The 21507-nt window shown below is 44.4% G+C and overlaps 1 protein-coding gene across 2 annotated transcripts in view; it reads right to left on the bottom strand.

The window, feature by feature from the left end:
* Positions 1-21507, bottom strand: part of EPHB1 (EPH receptor B1) — a 223915-nt gene that overhangs the window by 37303 nt on the left and 165105 nt on the right. For both annotated transcript variants that reach the window (XM_072143436.1, XM_072143437.1), the window contains exons 4-5: positions 18797-18952; positions 3296-3631 (exon numbers count right to left, since the gene is read on the bottom strand). In XM_072143436.1, the coding sequence (XP_071999537.1) occupies positions 3296-3631; positions 18797-18952 (492 nt within the window). The remainder of the gene's footprint in view (positions 1-3295; positions 3632-18796; positions 18953-21507) is intronic.

The following is a 21507-nucleotide window of genomic DNA, read 5'->3' as shown; positions in this document are numbered from 1 at the left end:
TGTCACATGTACACGGATGCTATGGCTATAGGGGAGACTACAAGTCCCAGCAGGTAAGGATACAACATGTGTAGGCTGTATTCCATGAACAGCTGGATGCTGTCATGTCTCCACCATTAGACAAGGTCTTCCTATCTGATAGCCACATTTCACAGTACTACTGTACGTCCATCTGCCTTTGAGGACATGTCCATGAGCTCTCTACTGCACATACATGTGCCTTCAAAGACATGTCCATGAGCTCTCTACTGTACATACATGTGCCTTCAAAGACATGTCCATGAGCTCTCTACTGTACATACATCTGCCTTCAAGGACATGTGCATGAGATCTCTGCTGTACATACATCTGCCTTCAAGGACATGTCCATGAGATCTCTGCTGTACATACATCTGCCTTCAAGGACATGTCCATGAGATCTCTGCTGTACATACATCTGCCTTCAAGGACATGTGCATGAGCTCTCTACTGTACATACATCTGCCTTCAAGGACATGTCCATGAGCTCTCTTCTGTACATACATCTGCCTTCAAGGACATGTGCATGAGATCTCTGCTGTACATACATCTGCCTTCAAGGACATGTCCATGAGATCTCTGCTGTACATACATCTGCCTTCAAGGACATGTGCATGAGCTCTCTACTGTACATACATCTGCCTTCAAGGACATGTCCATGAGATCTCTGCTGTACATACATCTGCCTTCAAGGACATGTGCATGAGCTCTCTACTGTACATACATCTGCCTTCAAAGACAAGTGGATGAGTCCTCCACTTTTGCTCCATATGACTTCAACGCCATATAGATGAGCCTCTATTTTACCCCCATATGCCTTCAATGCCACATGTAGTAGCTCTCCAAAAGTCCTTAATGCCATGTTCATGAGCCCTCGACTCTGCATCCATCTACCTTCAAAAACTTGTGCATGAGTTCTCTACTCTACATCCATCTGCCTTCAATGCCATGTGCATGATCTCTCTACTGTACCGCCACCCTCTTTCAATGTCATATGCATGAGCCCTCTTCTTAACGTTCATGTGCAACGTTCAATGCAGTATATATGAACCCTCTACTATACATCCACATGCCTCCTGTGCCATGAGCAAATACCCTAAGGTCCTAAGACATCTATATCTACAGGAAACAAGGTTGCTTTACACTAAGAACTGTAAAAAAGCCCCTTTCACGCTGCCGTTCTGGGGACATATATCAAGACCCAAGTTTGCGGCCTGATATACGTCCCCATAGATGCCTATGGTGCCCGTTGGCAGTACGGTAACCACATGTTGGCTTTTGTCAAGTGCCCAACCCAATTTTGCATGACATATTCCATCATGGCACACCAATGTTGTCAGCTGGATATCTAGTGTACATAAAGTTTGTAAAGAAACCAAGCTATATGCTCAATATACTCAGATTTTGGAATGAGGCAGAACTTCTCATCTTATTGTAGTAGATCTTAGAGATCCACTGGACCATATGTTTCTGACTATGTGTGGTTATAATGAAGGTCAACTGAAAAGGTTGTAGAAAAGGAACTGATAAAGGTCAATAAAAATGATTCAGGACCATGAGAGTTGTAAGGAGGTCATGTTAAATTTCCACTTACTATAGTAGGAAGGACCATCCATCTACTATAATTTTATCATGGTTGGCCCATGACATATTAGTCATGTAATATGTAACACGATGGACTATGATTTACATCGACTTTAATTTGCACAACTTTGCTCCAAAGATGTATTAAAATGAACAGTCGTAAGAAATTTGTTAATTATGAAGAGTACGTCTTGTAAGAAGGATAGACCATGTGTGAGTGCTCAGCAGTTGCCTGATATAGGGAAGATGAATGGCTATGCTGAGATCCTCTGTACGGAGATGATAGATGTGTTTGCATTAATGGATATTGAAGCTACTTATGTATGTGACACAAATAAAAATATGAAGAGACGACAAAAGTCCTTCTAGATAATATGGATGGATGTGAGATTGAAGAACATGACTTAGGAGATAAGAAATAGACAGGCTGGAGGTGAAGGAGAATGGTGGAGATGTCGTCTGCTGCAATACTAAAAGCTTCTGCTGCAATCCGTCTGCTTCTATTTCTGGCAAATCTCCAGGAATAAGTCACATATTCATATCATTTCAGATTGTCAATTATTGTCTTACCTGATGGTATTTTAATGCAGTTAAACCATTATGGATTATAGACTATATAGCATTAAACCGCTCTACTCGTCTCAAGCCTTTGGGAGTTCAGTATGTGACAGCACTGCCGATGAGGAGGCATTGTACATGGTGCATATGTTATTGTAGCTTTATAGACTCTTATATTCTTCTATATTTTCTTCAACACATTTTAACATAATGGGGCACATTTACTTACCCAGCCCATTGACGACGCTGATCCAGAATGTCCGACGAGGATTCGGAGCAGCCGCGATTCACTAAGACTGTGCATCCAATTTCCTGCATGTGTCACTTCCCCACTGAAGTCGGCCGAAGTTCACTTTCTTCTTCCCAGAGCATATGAGTACTGATCTTGCGACACAATACAGTTTTTAAATTCCGCGGTTTGTCCGAATCAGTTGGGTTGTCCGACGTCCACGCCTCCGATTTGTGTCGAGCCAGCGCCGATGCGCCAAAAACCTGGGGCAATTCAGGGCAAGTCGGAAAAAAATTGCGGAACCCAACGAAAATGCGTCTGACGGACCCCTAGTAAATGTGCCCCAATGACTTTTAACTCTTTACAAGAGATGAGCAAATCATCCAAGACGGGATTCATAGAAGCTTTGTCAATTTTTTTCCAAAGATTCGGTATGGGCCTGATTTGAATCAGTCTGAACCAATGTTGCTCAATTGTCTTGCAAAAATTTACACGTAACCCTTTTCTAGTCCTCTAAATGAGGGCTAAACAAAGGCGTGGAGGACATGTGTGGCTGTAGCCCTACATAACATAGCAGTTAGTACGGGGAGTTAATTTGGGGTAATGGATTCTCTTTAAGGGAACTTAAAATATAATTCAACTAGACATCCTCAGTACCACCAAAGAACCAGGATAATGGAAGCCTTTATTGATGGCTCAAAACCAGGACCAAATAATATTTCGGCCTCTTGGTGATTCCATGGCTGATGTTGGATGAAGGCCTGACACCGACACATTGAAACATCAGTACAACATGAGCCTTCATTACAACTAATGGTTTCGGAGCCCTACGCATCCTACAAATAACAACATCTAGATTAAAAAATAAGACCTACCATATTCAGTTTAACCTTAACATTCACTTACCAGCTTGGTTAGTGGTGATATTGACTGAGACATGCTGGGGAGGGAATGGACTTCTATTGGTGACTCCATTCACAGCCTGGATCTCAAAGGTGTAAGGGGTATGTGCCCATAAGTTGCTAATGAAGACACGACTGTCGGTCAATCCCATCTGCCGTGGAACGAAATCAACGTTGTCATCACATCTTGAGCAACTTCGCCGGTCAGAACGGCACTTCTTGCAGATGATATTGTAGGTGACGTCATCCCTGCCCCCAGTTTCACGAGGCGGATGCCACTCCAAGGTGATGGAGGTCTCATTGACTATTGAGATGACATTACGGGGTCCAGAAGGAACACCTGAGGACAAAATCAATGATTAATCATTTGGTATTTTCCAGATTTGGTTGGATAGGCATTTTGTGTCACTCACAAATAGCTTATGTGGTAAGTCAAAATATTAAGATACTACTTTATAACATTCTGCCTGCAGATAGGACACTATGTACAATCTGTGCAGCTCCTCCTGCTCTATAACATGCTGCCACAGATAGGACACTATGTACAATCTGCTCACCTCCTTCTGCTCTATAGCATACTGCTTGAAGAAAGGAAACTATGTGCAATCTTCTCAGCTCCTTCTGCTCTATAACATGCTGCCTGCAGATAGGACAACATGTACAATCTGCTTAGCTTCTCCTGTTCTATAACATGCCGCCATGTTGCCTGCAGATTGCAAACTTTTTTTATTGTGACAGGTTTGCTTTAAGATTGATTTCCTACACTGTTTCTAAGAAGTTCTTCTCCCGTAGATCTCTCTTAGACAGTTTCTAAAAATGAGCCATGGTAGAATGTTTGGAAAAGAAGTTGAAAGGAGACGGTTTATAAGTGACCTCCAAATATCAGAAACAATAAAGCATAAAATAAAGATCTCGGTGTATTTTTGTTCCCTCTAGCAGACAAGATTTTATATTATTTTATGTTACTTTTATCCAGCTCTTCCTCTGGGATTCTATTTCAGGCATTTACTACCCACTCGATAAAGTAATACTTTCTGACTTTGTGAACTCTTGCTTTTTCTACACTCGAGTGCCACAGTGCGACTCCCCCTCCCCTCTCTCTGAAGAAGTGATGTCCTCCTGAACTTTGTTAAGGGCAGTTAATGTAGTCTGTGTAGTCCTAGGATCCCTGGGGTCCAGAATGCTATATGTGCTGGCCACTTTCAGGAGTATATCTTTCAGGATATACTCATCATCTTGAAAGACTCCATATTAAATGAAGGGTAAGTTTTTCCAGTGGGAAGGAAACCATGTAGCATATAAAAGAAAACCCGAATTGTCTCAGAAATCTATTGTCGCTATAAGATTTGCAATATCGCTAGTGGTTTGAAAGTTATTAACACAGAGATTCTCATAAGGGTTAATGGTGATTGGATTCAGCTCTGGGGCACATTTACTTACAGGGTCAACGGAGTTCACAGAATGTTAGCATGGAGATAGCTGTAAGTGGGCGGAATGCGGCCATGACAGGATGGGCTGGGAGGGCTGGAAAAAAGCGGGTTTTTCTAGAGTTGGGGGGTTGAACTTTAGGTGAGGTGATAGGTGGGCTAGTTTGGGGGGTGGAGACTTTGGAGGGTTTATAAGGGGTGCCAGGAAGGGCACGCCATCTTTTGGCCGGAGAAAATTGTAGGGAGAGGTGGTGTCGGTCCGTTTGTCCGTATTTTTGTGCGCAATTCTTGTTTTTCGGCGGCTTTTCGGGGACAGGACTGAGGATGGCGGAGTTGGAGGCTTTTTTGGCCCAGATGCGGGCTCAAGCGGAGGCCAGGGGTGCCGAATGGATGAGGGAGCAGGTGGCCATTTTTACAGCTGGGGATGATGGCGGGACCCGGCGGTCGGCCCGGTCGTCAAGAGCGAGGCCCCCTGAGAGGTTGAGCCACTCGGTGTCACCTGTGCGGGCCGGGAGGAGTGAAGATTTTGGTGTACCTGGAGGTTCCGGAGGAGCTGAAGCGGTCCGCGGTTCCGGGAGGAAGAGGAGCAGGAGGCCGTCGGTGGCGTCATCGGAGGACGATGGAGGGGCCGGCGTGCGGAGTCCAAGAACACCAGGAAGCGCGAGGTCATCGGGAGGTGCGAGGCGCAAGATGGCGGCTGCGCGTGGAGGTCCCAAGATGGCGGGCGGACGTGCCAGTGGGCGGAGCAGCGGCGGCCGGAAGTCCGAACCGGAAGTCGGGGGTCGACGGGAGCGGAGGGGAGGAGCCAGCATGGACGCGACACCCGCCAGGAATCCAGTGGAGCGGTGAGTGTCCATCGTGCGCCGGGCAGAGCGGCGGCAGCTTGTAGCAGGGGGAGAGCGGGGGCTGGGGAGGAAGTCGCCCCCAGCAGCCCAGGCAGCGAGGTGAGCGAGGAGGAGGAGGCCGCGGTCGGGGTTCTAGATGCGGCCGCGGCCCCGAGCGCGGCGGCAGCGGGTGGGGGGGGTCGGGTCCCCCCTTCACCCAGGTCAAGCGGAGGGGCACGGCAGCAGCATGGGGCAGCGGATGGAGGCATGAATCCTCCATCCAGGTACAGGAGAGGCAGCAGCTGGGTTGGTGCGGCTGGCGATAGGCCGGCTGGAGGGATGCAGCACATCGGGGGGCCTCCTGACAACAGCATGGGTGTGGGGATGGCGCAAGGTGCACAGTGGTTAGGCGATGCTGGTTGTGTTCGTGGTGTTTAGTCTGTCTTTTTTCCTTACCAGATGCAGAGTGGCGCTGAGGCGGCTATGCTGGACACAGTGCGGGAGGGGGTCCCATGGTGTCGCCGGCAGCAGGATCAGCGGTTGCGGTGCCGTCCATGGCTCCAGGAGTGATGTCATCGGCTGGAGCGGTTCCATCGGGCCAGGGGATCGCTGCAGGCCTCGGCGAAGCTGGGCAGACGCCAGGAGGCAGCGGCGTCACAATTACAGGTGCGTCCACAGCTACACAAGCACATTCACATACAAACACACTTAACACTCCGGTGGGTTTAGCCATTAATACGTCTGATGCAGGGGCTGCTACTAGTAGGGGGCCCCTTCAGGAGTTTATGCAGGGGATGCAGCATTTGATGTCAGTCTTTGAGAGGGCTATGGGGTCACAGCATGGGGGGCCGTTAGCGGCTTGGGGTGCTGGGGCGGTAAGTTCATCTAATGCAGGGGGGACCACGACGTCTAATGCGCTAGTGGCGGTGACGCCCGTGGTGGCGGAGGTAGCCAGCACAGGGGCAGGGGAAAATTCGGTGAGGTCAGTTAGCGCGGGGTCAGTGACGGAAGGGTCAGAGAAGGCAGTGGTAGCGGTGAGTGGGGATAAAGCCCCGGCAGCTAAGTCAGCTGAGGCGTCCAAATTGTTGCCGGTTTCGGACGCGGCGTTGGGTAACTTGTACATTTGTTTTGATGGGCCTCTTGGGGGTCATCTAAAACAAGAAGTGAAAGATAAAATATGGAAGAGGGAGAATCTGGATATTTTTACGCTGTTACCTTTGGAGCGTTTTAGCGTTGAGCGTTGGGAAAAGGGGAAGGAACATCGTAAGGAAGAGGATGAGGAGAGGCGCCGTTACCGGCTGATTCCTCGTAATTTTGGGAATTGGCTGCACGCTTTTTCTATCTTGGGTAGTGTCATTGGGGAAAAACAGCCTGAATGGTGCTCGGGGTTGTTTTGTCATCAGGAGACTATATGGGAAGCGTACAAGACATATGGGGGGATAGCGTGGCTTAGATATGACGAGCAGTTTCGTCAGAGAATGGCCGTGAGACCTTCCTTGGAGTGGGGGCATAGGGATATTGGGCTATGGATGAGGTTGATGACGGCGCCAAAGCCGGCGCCGAAGAGTTCGTCTTTTGGTGGGGTGGCAGTGGCTGGCTCATCCTTTCAGTCGGGGCCCGACGGAGCCAAAGCTGGGACCCCGTCGGGCAGTGGTAAGAAGGGAGTCTGTTGGAGGTATAACGAGGGCAACTGTACTTGGGGATCCTCTTGTACCTTCAAGCACGAATGCTCTGGTTGCGGGGGTATCAACCACCCCTTGTCTCGTTGCTTTAGAAGAAAGGGACAGCGGTCGGGCGATAGTGCTCAGAAAGGGGGTGACGCCGGTGAAGCTCGGCGCAATGATGCCGTGGCTCGGGAGATATCCAAATAAGGAGAAGGCTTGTTTGTTGATTCAGGGCTTTCAAGAGGGGTTCCGGATCCCTTTTAAGGAGGGGGAGCCGGGTTGTTTTGCGAGGAATTTGAAATCTGCAGATGAATTCCCGGGAGTAGTTAGGGAAAAGCTGCAGAAGGAGGTGAAGTTGGGTCGTATGTTAGGCCCCTTTGTTAATCCACCGGTGGGAAATTTACGGGTTTCACCACTGGGTGTTGTTCCTAAAAAGGAGGAAGGGAAGTTCCGCCTAATTCATCATTTGTCTTACCCGCGGGGGGGCTCGGTGAATGATGCGATAGATCCAGCTATGAGCTCGGTTTGCTATACTTCATTTGATGAGACTGTGAGTTTGGTGAGGGCGGCTGGAAGTGGAGCGTTGATGGCGAAGGCGGACATTGAGGCTGCATTTCGCTTGTTACCGGTGCATCCCGAATCGATGCATTTGTTGGGGTGTTATTTTGAGGGGGGTTACTACGTGGATGGCTGCCTGCCAATGGGGTGTTCTATTTCTTGTGCCCATTTTGAGGCGTTTAGTACGTTCCTAGAATGGGTAGTTAGGGAATTGTCTGGTGGGGCTGGGGTCATTCATTATTTAGACGATTTTCTATGTGTAGGCCCGGCAGAGAGCTATAGGTGTCAAGTTTTGTTGTCCACATTGTCTGAAACATTTGAGAGTTTTGGTGTGCCATTGGCGGTTGACAAGACTGAGGGCCCAGCCGCGAGACTGTGTTTTTTGGGTATAGAATTGGATTCGATGGCCATGGAATGTCGTTTGCCAGAGAAAAAGTTGGGTGAGTTGCGTTCTTGCGTTGGTGAGGCATTGGTGAAGTCAAAGTTGACGTTGCGGCAAGTGCAATCCTTGCTGGGGAGATTAAACTTTGCTTGTAGAATTATGCCCATGGGGCGGGTTTTCTGTCGGAGGTTGGCGCAGGCGACGGCTGGAGTGAAGCGGCCAGAACACTTTGTTCGATTAAGGAAAGAACATAGAGCGGATTTGCGGGTTTGGGATGATTTTTTGGTCACTTACAATGGGAGGACGCTGTGGCTGGCGGAGCCTGTTTCTAATGCAGAGCTCCATTTGTTTACGGACGCTGCAGGGTCTATAGGTTATGGGGCGTTTTTTCAAGGAGAATGGAGCGTGGGGTCTTGGCCGGAGTGGTGGCATGAACAGCAGCTGACGGCTAACTTGTGCCTGCTGGAGTTGTTTCCGATTGTAGTGTCGTTGGAATTGTGGGGTAGTCAGTTAGCGAACAGGAGTGTGGTTTTCCATTGTGACAACATGTCAGTGGTTAATGTTATTAACAAACAGACGTCGAGCTCTCCCCCGGTAATTGTGTTGTTGCGGCATCTGGTGTTGCTGTGCCTTCGTTTGAATGTGTATTTTCGGTCAGTACATGTTCCAGGAGTGGATAATGAGGTGGCGGATGCTCTGTCTCGATTGCAGCTGGTCAGGTTCCGAGAGTTGGTGCCGGAGGCGGCGTTGCAGTCGATGAGGTGTCCGGAGCATTTGTGGGAGATGCTGTGTTGAAATTATTCCCGTGGGTTCAGTTGTCTTTAGCCCCTTCGACATGGGATTCCTACAAGAAGGTATGGCGGGATTGGTTTCTATTGCTGGATGAGTGGTGTGCGGTCGGGGAGGTGCCTAGTAGAGAGTCTGTTTTGTTTTGTTTTTTGATGCGCAATTTTGAAAGGGGGGCCTCGGTGGCGGTGGTGCAGAGGACATTGGCAGCTTTAGCTTTTTTGTTTAAATTGACAGGGGGAGAGGATTCGACTCAGGGTTTCTTAGTGAAGCAGGCGGTGAAGGGTTACAAGAAAGGCCGTTATAAAGAGGACGGTAGGAGACCTGTATCTTTTGATCTGTTGAGGGACCTGGTAGGCAAAGTTTGGGAGGTATGCATGTCAGATTACGAGAGTTGTTTGTTCACATTGGCTTACTCTTGGGCATTTTTTGGGGCGTTCAGGATTAGTGAATTGGTGAGTGGAAGCTGCTCACGGAACGGGGGTATTCAGATGCGGCACGTGCAGCGGCTGGACGGTGAGGTTAGGATTGTGTTGACAAATGCTAAAACGGATAGCTCTGGTCGGGGGTTCCTGGTGCGTTCGCGGCGGGTACCTGGGTTTGTGGGTTGCCCGGTTGAGTGCCTTGAGTCCTTTTTGTCGGTCCGAGCAGCAACGGGGGAGGCGTTATTGGTTCACCAGAATGGGAAGGCTTTGTCTAGATTTCAGTTTGTGGCAGTTTTTAGGAAGTGTTTGAATCTGTTGGGGTTAAATGCGAAGGAATATTGTTCACATTCTTTTCGCATCGGAGCTGCAACTGAGGCAGCCAGGTGGGGTTTGTCGGATGCTGATATCAAGAAAATTGGGCGTTGGGAGTCAAGGCGGTTTCGGTCGTATGTTCGGCTTCATAGATTGGAAAATTAAAAGGGGATGGGGGTGCGTTGTTGGCTGTTACGATTGTTTATTTCTTGATAGGTATTAGAAGGTGTGTCATCTGGATTTTCGGACACTCATTTATTCATTGGGCGGAAAAGAGGGCTCAGCTTCGTTTGGGTGGTAGGTTTCTTGGGCTCGATGGAAATTTGGTAAGTGTGCGTTGGCTTGGCTATAGGGGGCTTCAGTGGGAAGCGGTGCGCGCGAAGTTGCGAATGGCAATTGAAAGATGGGGTGCTCCGGATGTTTTGTTGATCCATGCTGGGGGCAACGACATCGGGAGTTTTCCTATGCGTCAATTGATTAAGGCAATGAAGAGAGATGTGTTGTGGATTATGATTGAGTATCCGGATGTTTTGTTAATTTGGTCTGATATGGTGAGAAGGGAGCGATGGAGGAACGCAGTTTCAGTGGCGGCACTGAATCGGTCTCGGGTGAAGATCAATAAGTGTTTTGGTAAATTCATCCGTTTGAATGGTGGTTTGGTTGTGCGACATGGTTTGTTGGAGGCTGATCGCAGCTACACGGGTAAGGATAGTGTGCACTTGACGGACCTTGGGTTGGATGTTTTTAATTACGGATTGTCTGAGGTGGTTGGTTTTGGTTGGAGGGTGTGGCGGTGCACGGCGTCTTGAGGGGTCAAGACGCTGTGCGGTGGCGGGTGCTTGGCAACAGATAATTTATATTTTGGTAAATTGATTGCATCATTTGGGATAAAGTCCGGGAATTTGGTGAATTGAATTGCAGTCTCCTTGAGAGTTTGACCTCAGGAGCTGGATTCATTTGATATCTGCCACATTCTGCCCTCGTCACTCGCCAGGTTGGTGTGCGGCTTGTGGATTGGTAGATGTGGTTGTTTACACGCTGAGCGTGAGTTATGAGCAATTATATTTTACTTAACGGTTACACCGGACTTAGGTGGTTGTCTAAAATGGACAAACAAGTTTTCTGCTCTGTTGTCAAGTACTCGGCCACTAGGAAAGTTGATGTTTAATGTATTCTGTATATTTTGCAATTGTTAATATATGTTTAATAAAGTTTATATTTTACAGATTTTCAAAGAATAAATAAAGCTGTGACCAGCACTTTTCCAACAATAAAATGTGTGTGTTTTATTTAGTTTGGATAAGGAGGGTTCCTTTTTTCTGCTCTATGAGCCGTTCCTACGACTCAGCCCTATCCTGGTCATGTGCATTGTCCGACTATAATGCTGGGTGCTGCAATACACTAAGATTGTGCGCCCAATATCCTGCGTGTGTCGCTTCCCCACCATCTTTTTAATGGTGTATGTAAGTGCTAGGGCTTGCGACACAATTTGAAAGCTAAATCCTGCACGGAGTCCGAATCAGTCGGACTGTCTGACAGCACACCCCCTAATTTGTGTTGCATGGAAGCCAGCGCAGCTGCGCCAAAAGAAGGATCGCGTGCGCCAAAATGCCAGCGCACACACACTTCCTAAATACCTGTGTAATAGCTGAATAAATGAGCCCCAGAGGTGTTAAGCACCAGGATCAATCTATCACATTGCTGTGCATTACAGGGAACGTCCCTAGTTGTTGTTTGCAACTTTCTGTGTGGATAGCTGTTCTAGAATCAAAATGCGAGCTACTAATTAACTTAGCACTGAGCGTAATGCCTACTAAGGGATTTTTCCTCGGCGCAGGATATTGATGGCCTATGAATAGTGTTTAAAATGGTCATGAGACACAGTCATATGCTGTCCTCTTCATTATTTACATAGGTCCATTGACCAGCACATTGAAGGTTGTATCAGTGGTGCGGTATATTACAATACACCATAGAACCACTACTAAGGGAGCAGCTAGTAGTGGCCTATAGTCAACCTCCACCAACCACAATGTGATATTGATGATTGGCCAGCAGTATTCTTCTGTTAAAAACCCTGTCTCTTCCTGCGAACTTCCCTCTCAGACTCTCAGAACATGGACCTCATTGCAGGAGCTGTGATGGATGTACAGTATTTGCCCCATTTAGTATTTGCCAGACAGATTTCAGTGATTTAGTATATGTTAGGCGCTATTCACATCATGTTCAGAGCTAGTCAAATGAGCCAGAAAAAGCTCAGTGCATATAGCTACATCTATCTATAGGGGCCAAACAAGGAACAAATTTGCAATAGGTTCCAATCACTACAGTATCCAACTTTAGACGTATCCAGCAAAGGCTCAAAATGGTATGTGAACAAAGCCTCAGACAGATTTCCAGTTTCCAACTTTTTAGTAGCACGAATAGCACAGCATGCGGAACCATTGTGACTGTCAGAGAACAGCGGGAACGTGACAAAAAAGAATAAATGTGAAGGTAGACACAACTTCATTCACACGCGTCTTGCTCATTATGTTCCCCTATGGTTCTCCATGCACGTGACCAATAATATGTGTAGTAGTGTGGGTCGCCGAATACTTGAATATAATTTATATAGAAAGTTCTTTTATGACAAAGTCTTTACAATCTAAAGAATGAAATACAAGACATTGTATGGATAACAATTATAATTTACTATACTATAATGACCTTATAAGGAACTGTGCAGTCTACTGTAAGCGGGGAGCCTCTGCGTATGGCGGTAACCACTGCCCATTGTTCCACTAATTGCCCTAAACCAGCTAAGAGCTTGTGCCATGTTATGCATTGAATACAATCTGTACATTATATACAGTAAGGCAGCGTAGATTCATAAGGCAGGGCTGGAAAGGGTTACCAGTAGCAAGTACCATGTCACTTAATCACGTTATAACAACCACTTTGTAAGCCACTCTACAAGCCGTTACCACAGTTACCATGTACAAGAAAGTCACATTTGAGAGGCCGGGCACGTTAACATTTCATATCTCGTTTTCCTTACGAGTCAAGCTCATAACCGCATCCTAGGACCAGGTCGCTGGTGGACCTCCATCACCTCCCCTGCGCTATCGGCCCTAGGTGAAAGGGGATTTAGCACTTAAGAACTCCGGTCAGATTGACCTTTCTTGAGCCTTAGATGATCCCAAGTTCTAATGAAAAGCTGCAGAGAAATCCCCCCTGTTTATTAAATTCAATGTCTTCCATTAAAGTCGAAATTTGCTTCTACCTATAGAGATGAACGGCTGCCTGTGGAGCTCGCTATAGGCCATAGATATATTTTATGGTTTGACCATAAATTGTAGGATTAAAGATTTTTCCTGAATGGTAGATTTATTGATTGGCTTAAATACCACTTATCAGCAGGGGAGCCGTATCAGCGCCGAGCTAAGGATTCTGGGAGTCAAGCAGAGACCTTGATATTTCCAAGTGTACAATTTTGATTAAGTATTGTATATGATACTATTAATAACTGCAGCTAGGAATATGGAGAGATCTTGTTCTTTCACCTCTTATAGAAATGAGGCCATTTAACTACTTAAGGTCCTCACATTATTAATTAAAAACTACATGATCCATTTCCATGCATGTTCATATTCAGCCTGAACTAAGCTCGGTGTCAATTGCTTACAGGAATATTACCATTTAAGATAATCAAGGTAATCTTAACAAAATATTAAATTAATGTTGAGTCGGTCTAGAATGTCTTAGCCACGTTTCATTACCAAATTACATCTTCTCATATTAAATCAAAATAATTTTCTCCCCAAAATAGATGAATAGTCAAGGGTAGTAAAGGGGTTAATAATAACATAGTTGGTGAGGCAGATAAAAAGATATATGTCTATCTAGTTCAGCCTTTCATCCTACAATGTTTATCTAGAAAAAGCAAAAATCCCATCAGGTAGAATCTGAACTTTCCTCATTTTTAGGGAAAATTCATCCTAGCCCTAAATCTGGAATTCCTGGTTCAATGACCCATCTCCTAAAATGAAGTAACTATAATTAATGATGTAATATTGTAACAATCTAAAAAAGGCATAAAGACCCTTCAGCAATACTTTCTTTAAACTACATAAACCAAATTTGGTAACTTCTGTTCTGATCTAGGATAAGAAATGAGAAAATGGTTCTAACCCGGGTGAACTTGTGTAGTGTAGACGTTTATGGGAACATTCCTGGTGATCTAAGATAGCAAGACGGTTTATAGATACAGTGGTGCACATTTACTTACCCGGGCGCTCGAGTTCACTGAAAGTGCGTTGTCCGGCGATCATGCACTGTGCAGTGATTCACTAAGATCGTGCACCCGATATCCTGCATGTGTTACTTCCCGCTCAGGTCCGACAGAGTTCTCCTTCTTCCTCCTGGTCCATGTAAGTGCTTGGGCTTGCGACACAATTTGAAAGTTAAATCTCGCGCTCAGTCCGGATCAGTCAGACAGTCCGCCGGCACGCCTCCTAATCTGTGTCGCATGGAAGCCGGCGCAGCTGCACCAAAATCCTCACGCAGACACTTCTTAAATACCTGTGCAAGCCGTGTAATCCCCGAAAAAGGTGAACAGTCCGACGAAAATGAGCAGCGCGACCCTAAGTAAATGAGCCGCAGTGTTCTAGGGTATTAAGGAGGTTTTTGGTAAAAGTCATGGTGATCTGTGGTAGTGAGGAGTATTATAGTTACATTCATGGTGATCTAGAGTGTTGAGATTTTTAGTAAAATCTCTGGTTATCCAGGGTAGTGAGGAGGTTTATAGTCTCATTCCTAGTGATCTAGATCAGTGATAAGGTTTTTTTGTGGCATCCATGGTGATCTAGCCCTTGAAGAAGAAGCCAGAAGAGGCAAAACCTGGGTCAGGCAAGGTGTTTGGCATCTTTGATTTTAAGGATGTGATATGTGCGCTTTGTAAATGTGCTTTTTGTGAGTATATACAATAAATTGTTTGTATCCTTTATCCTGGCGTTCTACACAATTTATCCGCAATCTCAGATACAGGGATGATAGTGACCCTCGGGCACAAGAGTGAGATGGGGCGCACGCTTCGGTCCAGTAAGTGGAGGCGGAGAGAAGGGCACTGAACCCAGGAGACCTCTAATCCTAACCTAAAGAAAAGGGGTGGTGAGACTCCTCATGACCGAATGTGAATAGGAGCCTATTGTGGAGTAGAGCACTGACACTTTCTTGCTCATCCATAGTGATCTAGTTTAGCAAGGTGGTTTATAGTTATATTTCTGGTGATTAGGGGAATGAAGGCAGCTTATAGTTGCATTTCAGGTGATCTAGGGTTATGAGGAGATTTATGATAACATCCCTGGTGATCTACATTAGAAATGAAGTTTACAGTTACATCAGTGGCGTAACTTGAAGCTGATGGGCCCCAGTGCAAAGTTTGTGCCAGGCCCCCGACTATAATATCTGGTTTATAGTACTAGTCTTCTCATATGGGAAAGTGAGACCTTATGGGCCCCCAAAGCCTCTTGGACCCGTTTGTGACCACACCCTCTGCTCCCCCTCAAGTTACGCCCTCAAGTTAGTGAGGAGGTCTTTGGTAACATCCCTGGTAATCTAGGATAGTAAGATGGTTTATCGATACAGTCTCGGTGATCTAGGGTAGCGAGGTGGTTTACAATTACATCTTTGGTGCTCTATAGTAACATATCTGGCGTTCTGGGGTAGTAAAGTGGATAATGGTTATCTCTCTGATACTCTAAGTAATATATGGATTCATTCCTAGGAGAAATGACAAGTAAAGACATGGGGGATCCAAAAGTCTTCGACAACAAAGATGTAAAGAGAGAAGAAAAGTCCTCTTCAAGTAAATTGCACTTATTTTCACCAAAACTGTAGACTTTCCTTCGAGTATATGTTTTTCTCATGACAGGATCCTTTTTATCTTGCTGAATATGTGACATGTCAATAAGTACTACAGCACCTTCTACGGCTACTACTCTAATGTATACAGTAGATAATGGCGCAGTATTACACCATGGTCACAGTCCTGTATTGATCAGTCTAGATGTATAGACAGCAGGCACACGAGCCGCGGTTATCTCCATTATCACACATCTATCAACATCTCGCTGGGCCTGTTATCATGCAGAGCAGGCATCCTGAAGGCAATACAATCATTTCTGTAACCTTCTCATGTTAACCCTTAGGATAGATGTGGTGCACAGGTGGTTGCTTCAGTGACGAAATGTCTTTGTTTACCAGTAAAACATTCCTATTTATATAAATGGATCAGAATTTCACAGAAATGTCTTCCTCCAATCTACCACATGTTCCGTTTTAAGAGGTTTTGTGGCAATAGTCATGGACATCGTTAACATAAAGTAAACTACGTAATTGTGCGGGGGCCTGGAGAAGACGGTTCTCACTTACTGGGTTATAGATACTATAAATACGGATATGTCAGATTTTCAGATTCCTTATGATATCACATCTGACATCTGCAGGCTACTAGTTGTCCAAAAACATTCAAAAAGTGTTGGCTGAGACAACTGTCAATATCTATTAAGTATGCATGGTCGGGAAGCGTGTTCAAAGAGTCAAAGCCCCTTTTTCGAGCCCCTGTTCCTTTGTTATTTCGCCAAGAAATTAATTAAAAAATTGCCTACTGGGTGTTATGAATTATAATAATTCATATTATTATTAGTTGTCAATTTACCAAAAATATCGGAGGAATAACAAATAAATTGCACTATGTAGAGTTATACAAAAAGTATTTACTAAAAAAAAACATGGGGACAGGTCCTTGTTATGCATGGGTGTTATCGTCCGACACAGTTATACAGAAAAGAAGCCATCTTTAAAAAAAATCCTCTGCAATACTGCACCAAAGAGGACCTCAGCTTTATGCCTTTTTACTATTTACCATAAGATAACTAGATAGAAGATTTATATGGTTCTGGTAATCTTCCAGGGATTGGATTTGAGGCCGTGCTTTGGGTGCGTCCCATCGACCCGGATTGGAGGCCGTGCAGCCAATCTGGAAAATTGATGCCTCTACCTAACCAATGATCGGTGTCCCCCCTGACCAATCACAGCCATGGTACAACCCCTGGTTATCAGACACTTATTCTATCCTGTGGATAGGGAATAAATGTCATTTGTGAGAAACCCTACTATTAATTAGAAATCTCATTTTGTGAATTGCTATTATATTATTTTAGACTTTATGTTGAGTTATATGGTTTTAGACGCTAGGGTTAATTTAAATTTCTGTTTCCTTCAACTAGCTCACCATTGATATAATGTAAGGGAAAATACTAAAGTTAATTATATTGTCGGACCTGTGACCTGTGTTGTCTCTACGAGCCGTGTAGTACAAGACTTGCTTCATCTGCAATCGGATGATGCCTCCAAGGAAGGTTTCATCAATGTTCATTGTGCCATTGGTCAGCAGATTATTATGTGAATACTCAATGAGACGACCCTTAGAGGATTAGTAGCAGCTTCCCAATCACAACCCTCTATATAGAAACAGCCCCCTATTCTGCGGCAATTTTGGCCTCCTCAGAGTTAACCTGCAATGAGCTCCCTCTACTCCCAAAGTAATAATAATGCCATTAATATTACATGAAAGCTGTGGTGTAACCTTTAGGGACAAAAGAAGAAAAGATGGCTCTGGTGTTATGTACGATGGCAAATTTGTAAATTCATTTCTCTGCTAATCGTACGGAGCTATGAAACAAGGTCAGGAGGGGCTTCCAGGGAGATAATAAATGTGTTTCATTGTGAAGCACCAGCCGTCCTCCTAACATCTGCAAGAGAACAAGCCTTTCTGGGGTTTTTATAACTAAATTGTCAGAAATGAAATTAGCAGCAAGGCTGAAACTGGCCTATGAGACTGATAAATTACTAAAGGCAAACACACAAAGAAATGTATGGAGCGTAGAGGCAGAATAGTATATTATACTACCCTGCTACCAGCACAAGTCATAACTAAATTATACAGCAGTTGCATAATACATACTGGCACACAATACACTAGCAAAACCAGCGGCAGCTGCATCATTACCAGTAAGAAGGGTCATGATTGTAGATTGAGTTAACGATTTGGAAGTCCGCTCGTGATTCATCAGCCAATGGACTAGAAAATTGGTGCATCTGCAATTTTTATCAGTCACAGTTTATGAATTGATGTATGAATGTCCACTGTTCACTCCTATCTTATGGGGATTGGAGCTCCATGTTTTGATGCCAATGTCCACCATTGAACTCTTAGTTATAGGAAACAGAGCTTCATTTCAATGTCAGTGTCCACCATTCAACCCTTTTTACAGGGACTGGAGCTCCATTTTTCAAAATGAATGTCAACCATTGATCAGTATCTTATAGGGATTGGAGCTCCATTTTTCAAAATGAATGTCAACCATTGATCAGTATCTTATAAGAATTGGAGCTCCATTTTCTATGTCAACGTCCTCCATTGAACCATATATTACAGGGATCCAAGCTCTATTTTTATATGTCAATGTCCAACATTAAACCCCATGTTATAGGAATCAGAGCTATTAATTCCAATATCCAATTCCAATTGCCAATATCCCCCATTGAATCTTATAGGGATCCCCCACTGAATCTTATAGGATTGGAGCTCCTTTTTCCGAAGTATATGTCAACCATTGATCGGTATCTTACAGGGTTACAAGCTCCATTCTTCTATATCAAAGTCCACCTTTGAACCTCATGGTATAAGAATCAGATAATTCTTTATTTCAATGTCAATGTCCACGATTTTAAGTTAATTTTACAATTCAACCCTATCTTGTAGGGATTGGAGCTTTATTTTCCAATGTCAATTGTCATTGACATCAAAGAATTTAAAGAGGACCTGTCACCTCTAAAAACTGTACTAGGAGCTGCTTACTAATGTAATAGGTTAAAGTATTTCGGATAAATCTGCAGCCCCTGGTAAAGATGGACTTGATGCAAACAGCTTCCTAAAGGAATGTGTTACAGTCAAGGGATTGGTACTAAACATCTGATAAGATCTTCACATAAGAACTAAGGAAGGTTGTGAGAAATAAGACACATAATATCACAGCTTCTAAAAAAGTAGGTTGTGAATCATGAAATATATAATACTTACTGGTACACATGGCCTCCGCTGGATCGTTATCTGCCCTGTAATATCCATTGCGGCACACACAGATCGGAGAGGCCTCGGCAGTAGATCGGCTGTTGGCGGGGCAGGGGGCACAGATTCCCAGGCCTTGATTAGCCTTAAACATGCCAGCCGGACAGGCTATAGAAAAAAGACACAATAAAACATTGCATTAATTCCTACTACTCAAGGTTTTACAGAATATAATCACACATGCAGACGATAGTACGATCAGGAGTCATGGCATGTTTTCCACGTGTCACCCTGTCTACATGACAACCTGAAGGTCGGAGAAAGTCAGACTGTTGTGTCTGAATGCATATAACCAGTCGGTCAGACTGCTGTCTCCATTCAATGTCAGATGTGGGATCGAGGCAGGTGTCTCGGACAGACTGAGTCATGGATATGTTTGCTTGTGCTACTATTGATTTCCAATCTACTGGCTGTGTCAACACTTAAACATGCACTGTGCCTTAATACTACTAAGTTAATATGTCTTCTCATAGTCAAAGTTTATTTTGTAACCCTTACATGGCTTATTTTATGTAGTGGATTATAATATAGACGGTTTGGGCAGTAGCCCGGGGCCCAAGCCTTCGAGGGGGCAAATTAACCACTTAAACCACCCACTAAATTTTGTACTTAGAACGGCCTTCATCCATGAAATCTTCATAGATCTGTTCCTGCTCTCAATATACATGTATATATATTTCAGGACTTTTGAAGGTCCTCCAAAGGTCCTGAAACCACAGACTGAAAGCAGATAGAAGGGTCACATCCACCATTCCCCAAGAAGCTGATTCTAGTACCATATGTAGTAAGTAATTCCAGACTTGTAGGGTTATAATATTCATACAGCTCAGGGCCCATGGCAGTCTTAATCCATTCTGCTTCCCTTTACGTCTCAGTCAGTTAAATTATTCAGTACTACCTCATGGTCACTTACTGTATAGATAATGGGGGCTCTATACTAGACTAGTAGTAGTAAGAAGGGCTTACAGTTTGCGTCATGTCTATTGACTTCAAGTGGTCAAATGACTCGATTTGCATAGAATAAAACTTATTAAATAACTTCTTAAAGTATCATTGCCTTTCTCACCCCTAACAACCAATCAGAGGTCAGATTTTTACCATAAGAGCTAGAGATCTAGAAACCCGTGGGAAGTTGAAACAGAAAGTATATTGGACAATTTTTTAACTTTTAATTCTGTAACCAATATCAATTATTTGCTGAAAGTGGACAACCCATTAAAGAAATGAATGAGGCCTTGCCGGTAGAGAGGTACATTGCGGAGGGCAGTAGTGTTGACTCAACAAAGAATAGCAGAGATAAATGCAAAGGCTCTTATAGAGAAATACTTGATTGTTTAGTTACCCTTATTGTAAAAGCATACATGCTTTGGTGTAGGAACTTATATAAGACAGGATTGATTTGGTGACCAAAGGCACAAAAGTTGACAGCGTGTATGAAAACACCCAAGGTTAGTGCAGAAATCTAGAAGAAGATTATAAAAAGCCAAAGGAAATTGTGAAAATTATTCTAGCAACATGATGCCAACACATACTGAAATCCTCTTAACATAAAGATAAACTGAGAGTTAGATCTTAAAGAGTTAAGTGAGGGAATAAATAAAAATATATGATGTATAAGTGTCACAAAAGGTGTTGCTGAGCATGAAAAAAGGTGCTTAATTTTTCATAGCCGCCAGAAGATACAACTAACTGTAACGCTTGCATGTTTGACAGGAGGTCGAAAGAGTCTAAGAACTGGAATCTAAGGGATCTAAAAGATCTGACGTGTCTATAACCGGGGTGGGTCAACAGTGAAACCCCAAAAATCCAGCATTTATAAAACCATATGAGTACCCTAGAGGGCTAGCAATAGAAGACTATGGGGCAGATTTATCAAGCTGTCTGAAAGTCAGAATATTTCCAGTTACACATGGCAACCAATCACAGCTCAGCTTTCATTTTACCAGTGTTCATGAATATTTTAAAGAGGAGCTGTGATTGGTTGCCATGGGCAACTAGAAATATTCTGACTTTCAGACAGCTTGATAAATCTGTCCCTATGTCTTCTGGTGAACCGGTGTTCTTCTAACCCATGCTATGTTGTGTGTCCAACCCCGTGCCAATACACAGCAATTGCTTATTGTAAAAAGGGGTATAGAATGAGGAAATTAGATGGACCTAACGATGGTGCATCAAGAAGCTAATTTGCATATGCAAAGAGTATTTTCTCTTAAATTACAAAATGCTTGAAAACATGGAATGTATGTGTGAGAAGCTTATAGGGTGTCCTACACAATGGTGATTTTACTTGTCTGGGGAATTAGGAGCTGATTGAACTAAAACCACATTCCAGTATCCCAAAATCAGCAAAGTCTTATCAGAAATTTCTTTTGGAAAGTTCATATTCACGTCCTTTAGAGGTATTTTGTTCTTAACCCCGGGATAAATGCAAAAAATGAGGTCCCGGAGCCGCAGTCACTTCTGACACTGCAATCAATTTCTCCACATCATCAACTAATATCCAGACAGAAGCGCTGAGTGACAAGTTAAAGGGCTTCAATAAAGATTAGCCAGACCATATCTTCAAAAGGAAATTGCTTGAAAAAGTGGTTATTCCACCAGCTTCTATTAATTTCCTATCCCCTGGTTACCTGAAGGAGACTCATATCCTGACACCAAGGAGA

Source organism: Engystomops pustulosus, chromosome 3 (genome assembly GCF_040894005.1).
Source record: "Engystomops pustulosus chromosome 3, aEngPut4.maternal, whole genome shotgun sequence".
Taxonomy (NCBI): domain Eukaryota; kingdom Metazoa; phylum Chordata; class Amphibia; order Anura; family Leptodactylidae; genus Engystomops; species Engystomops pustulosus.
The sequence above is the reverse complement of the archived record's forward strand: the minus strand, read 5'-3'. Positions and strand labels throughout refer to the sequence as shown.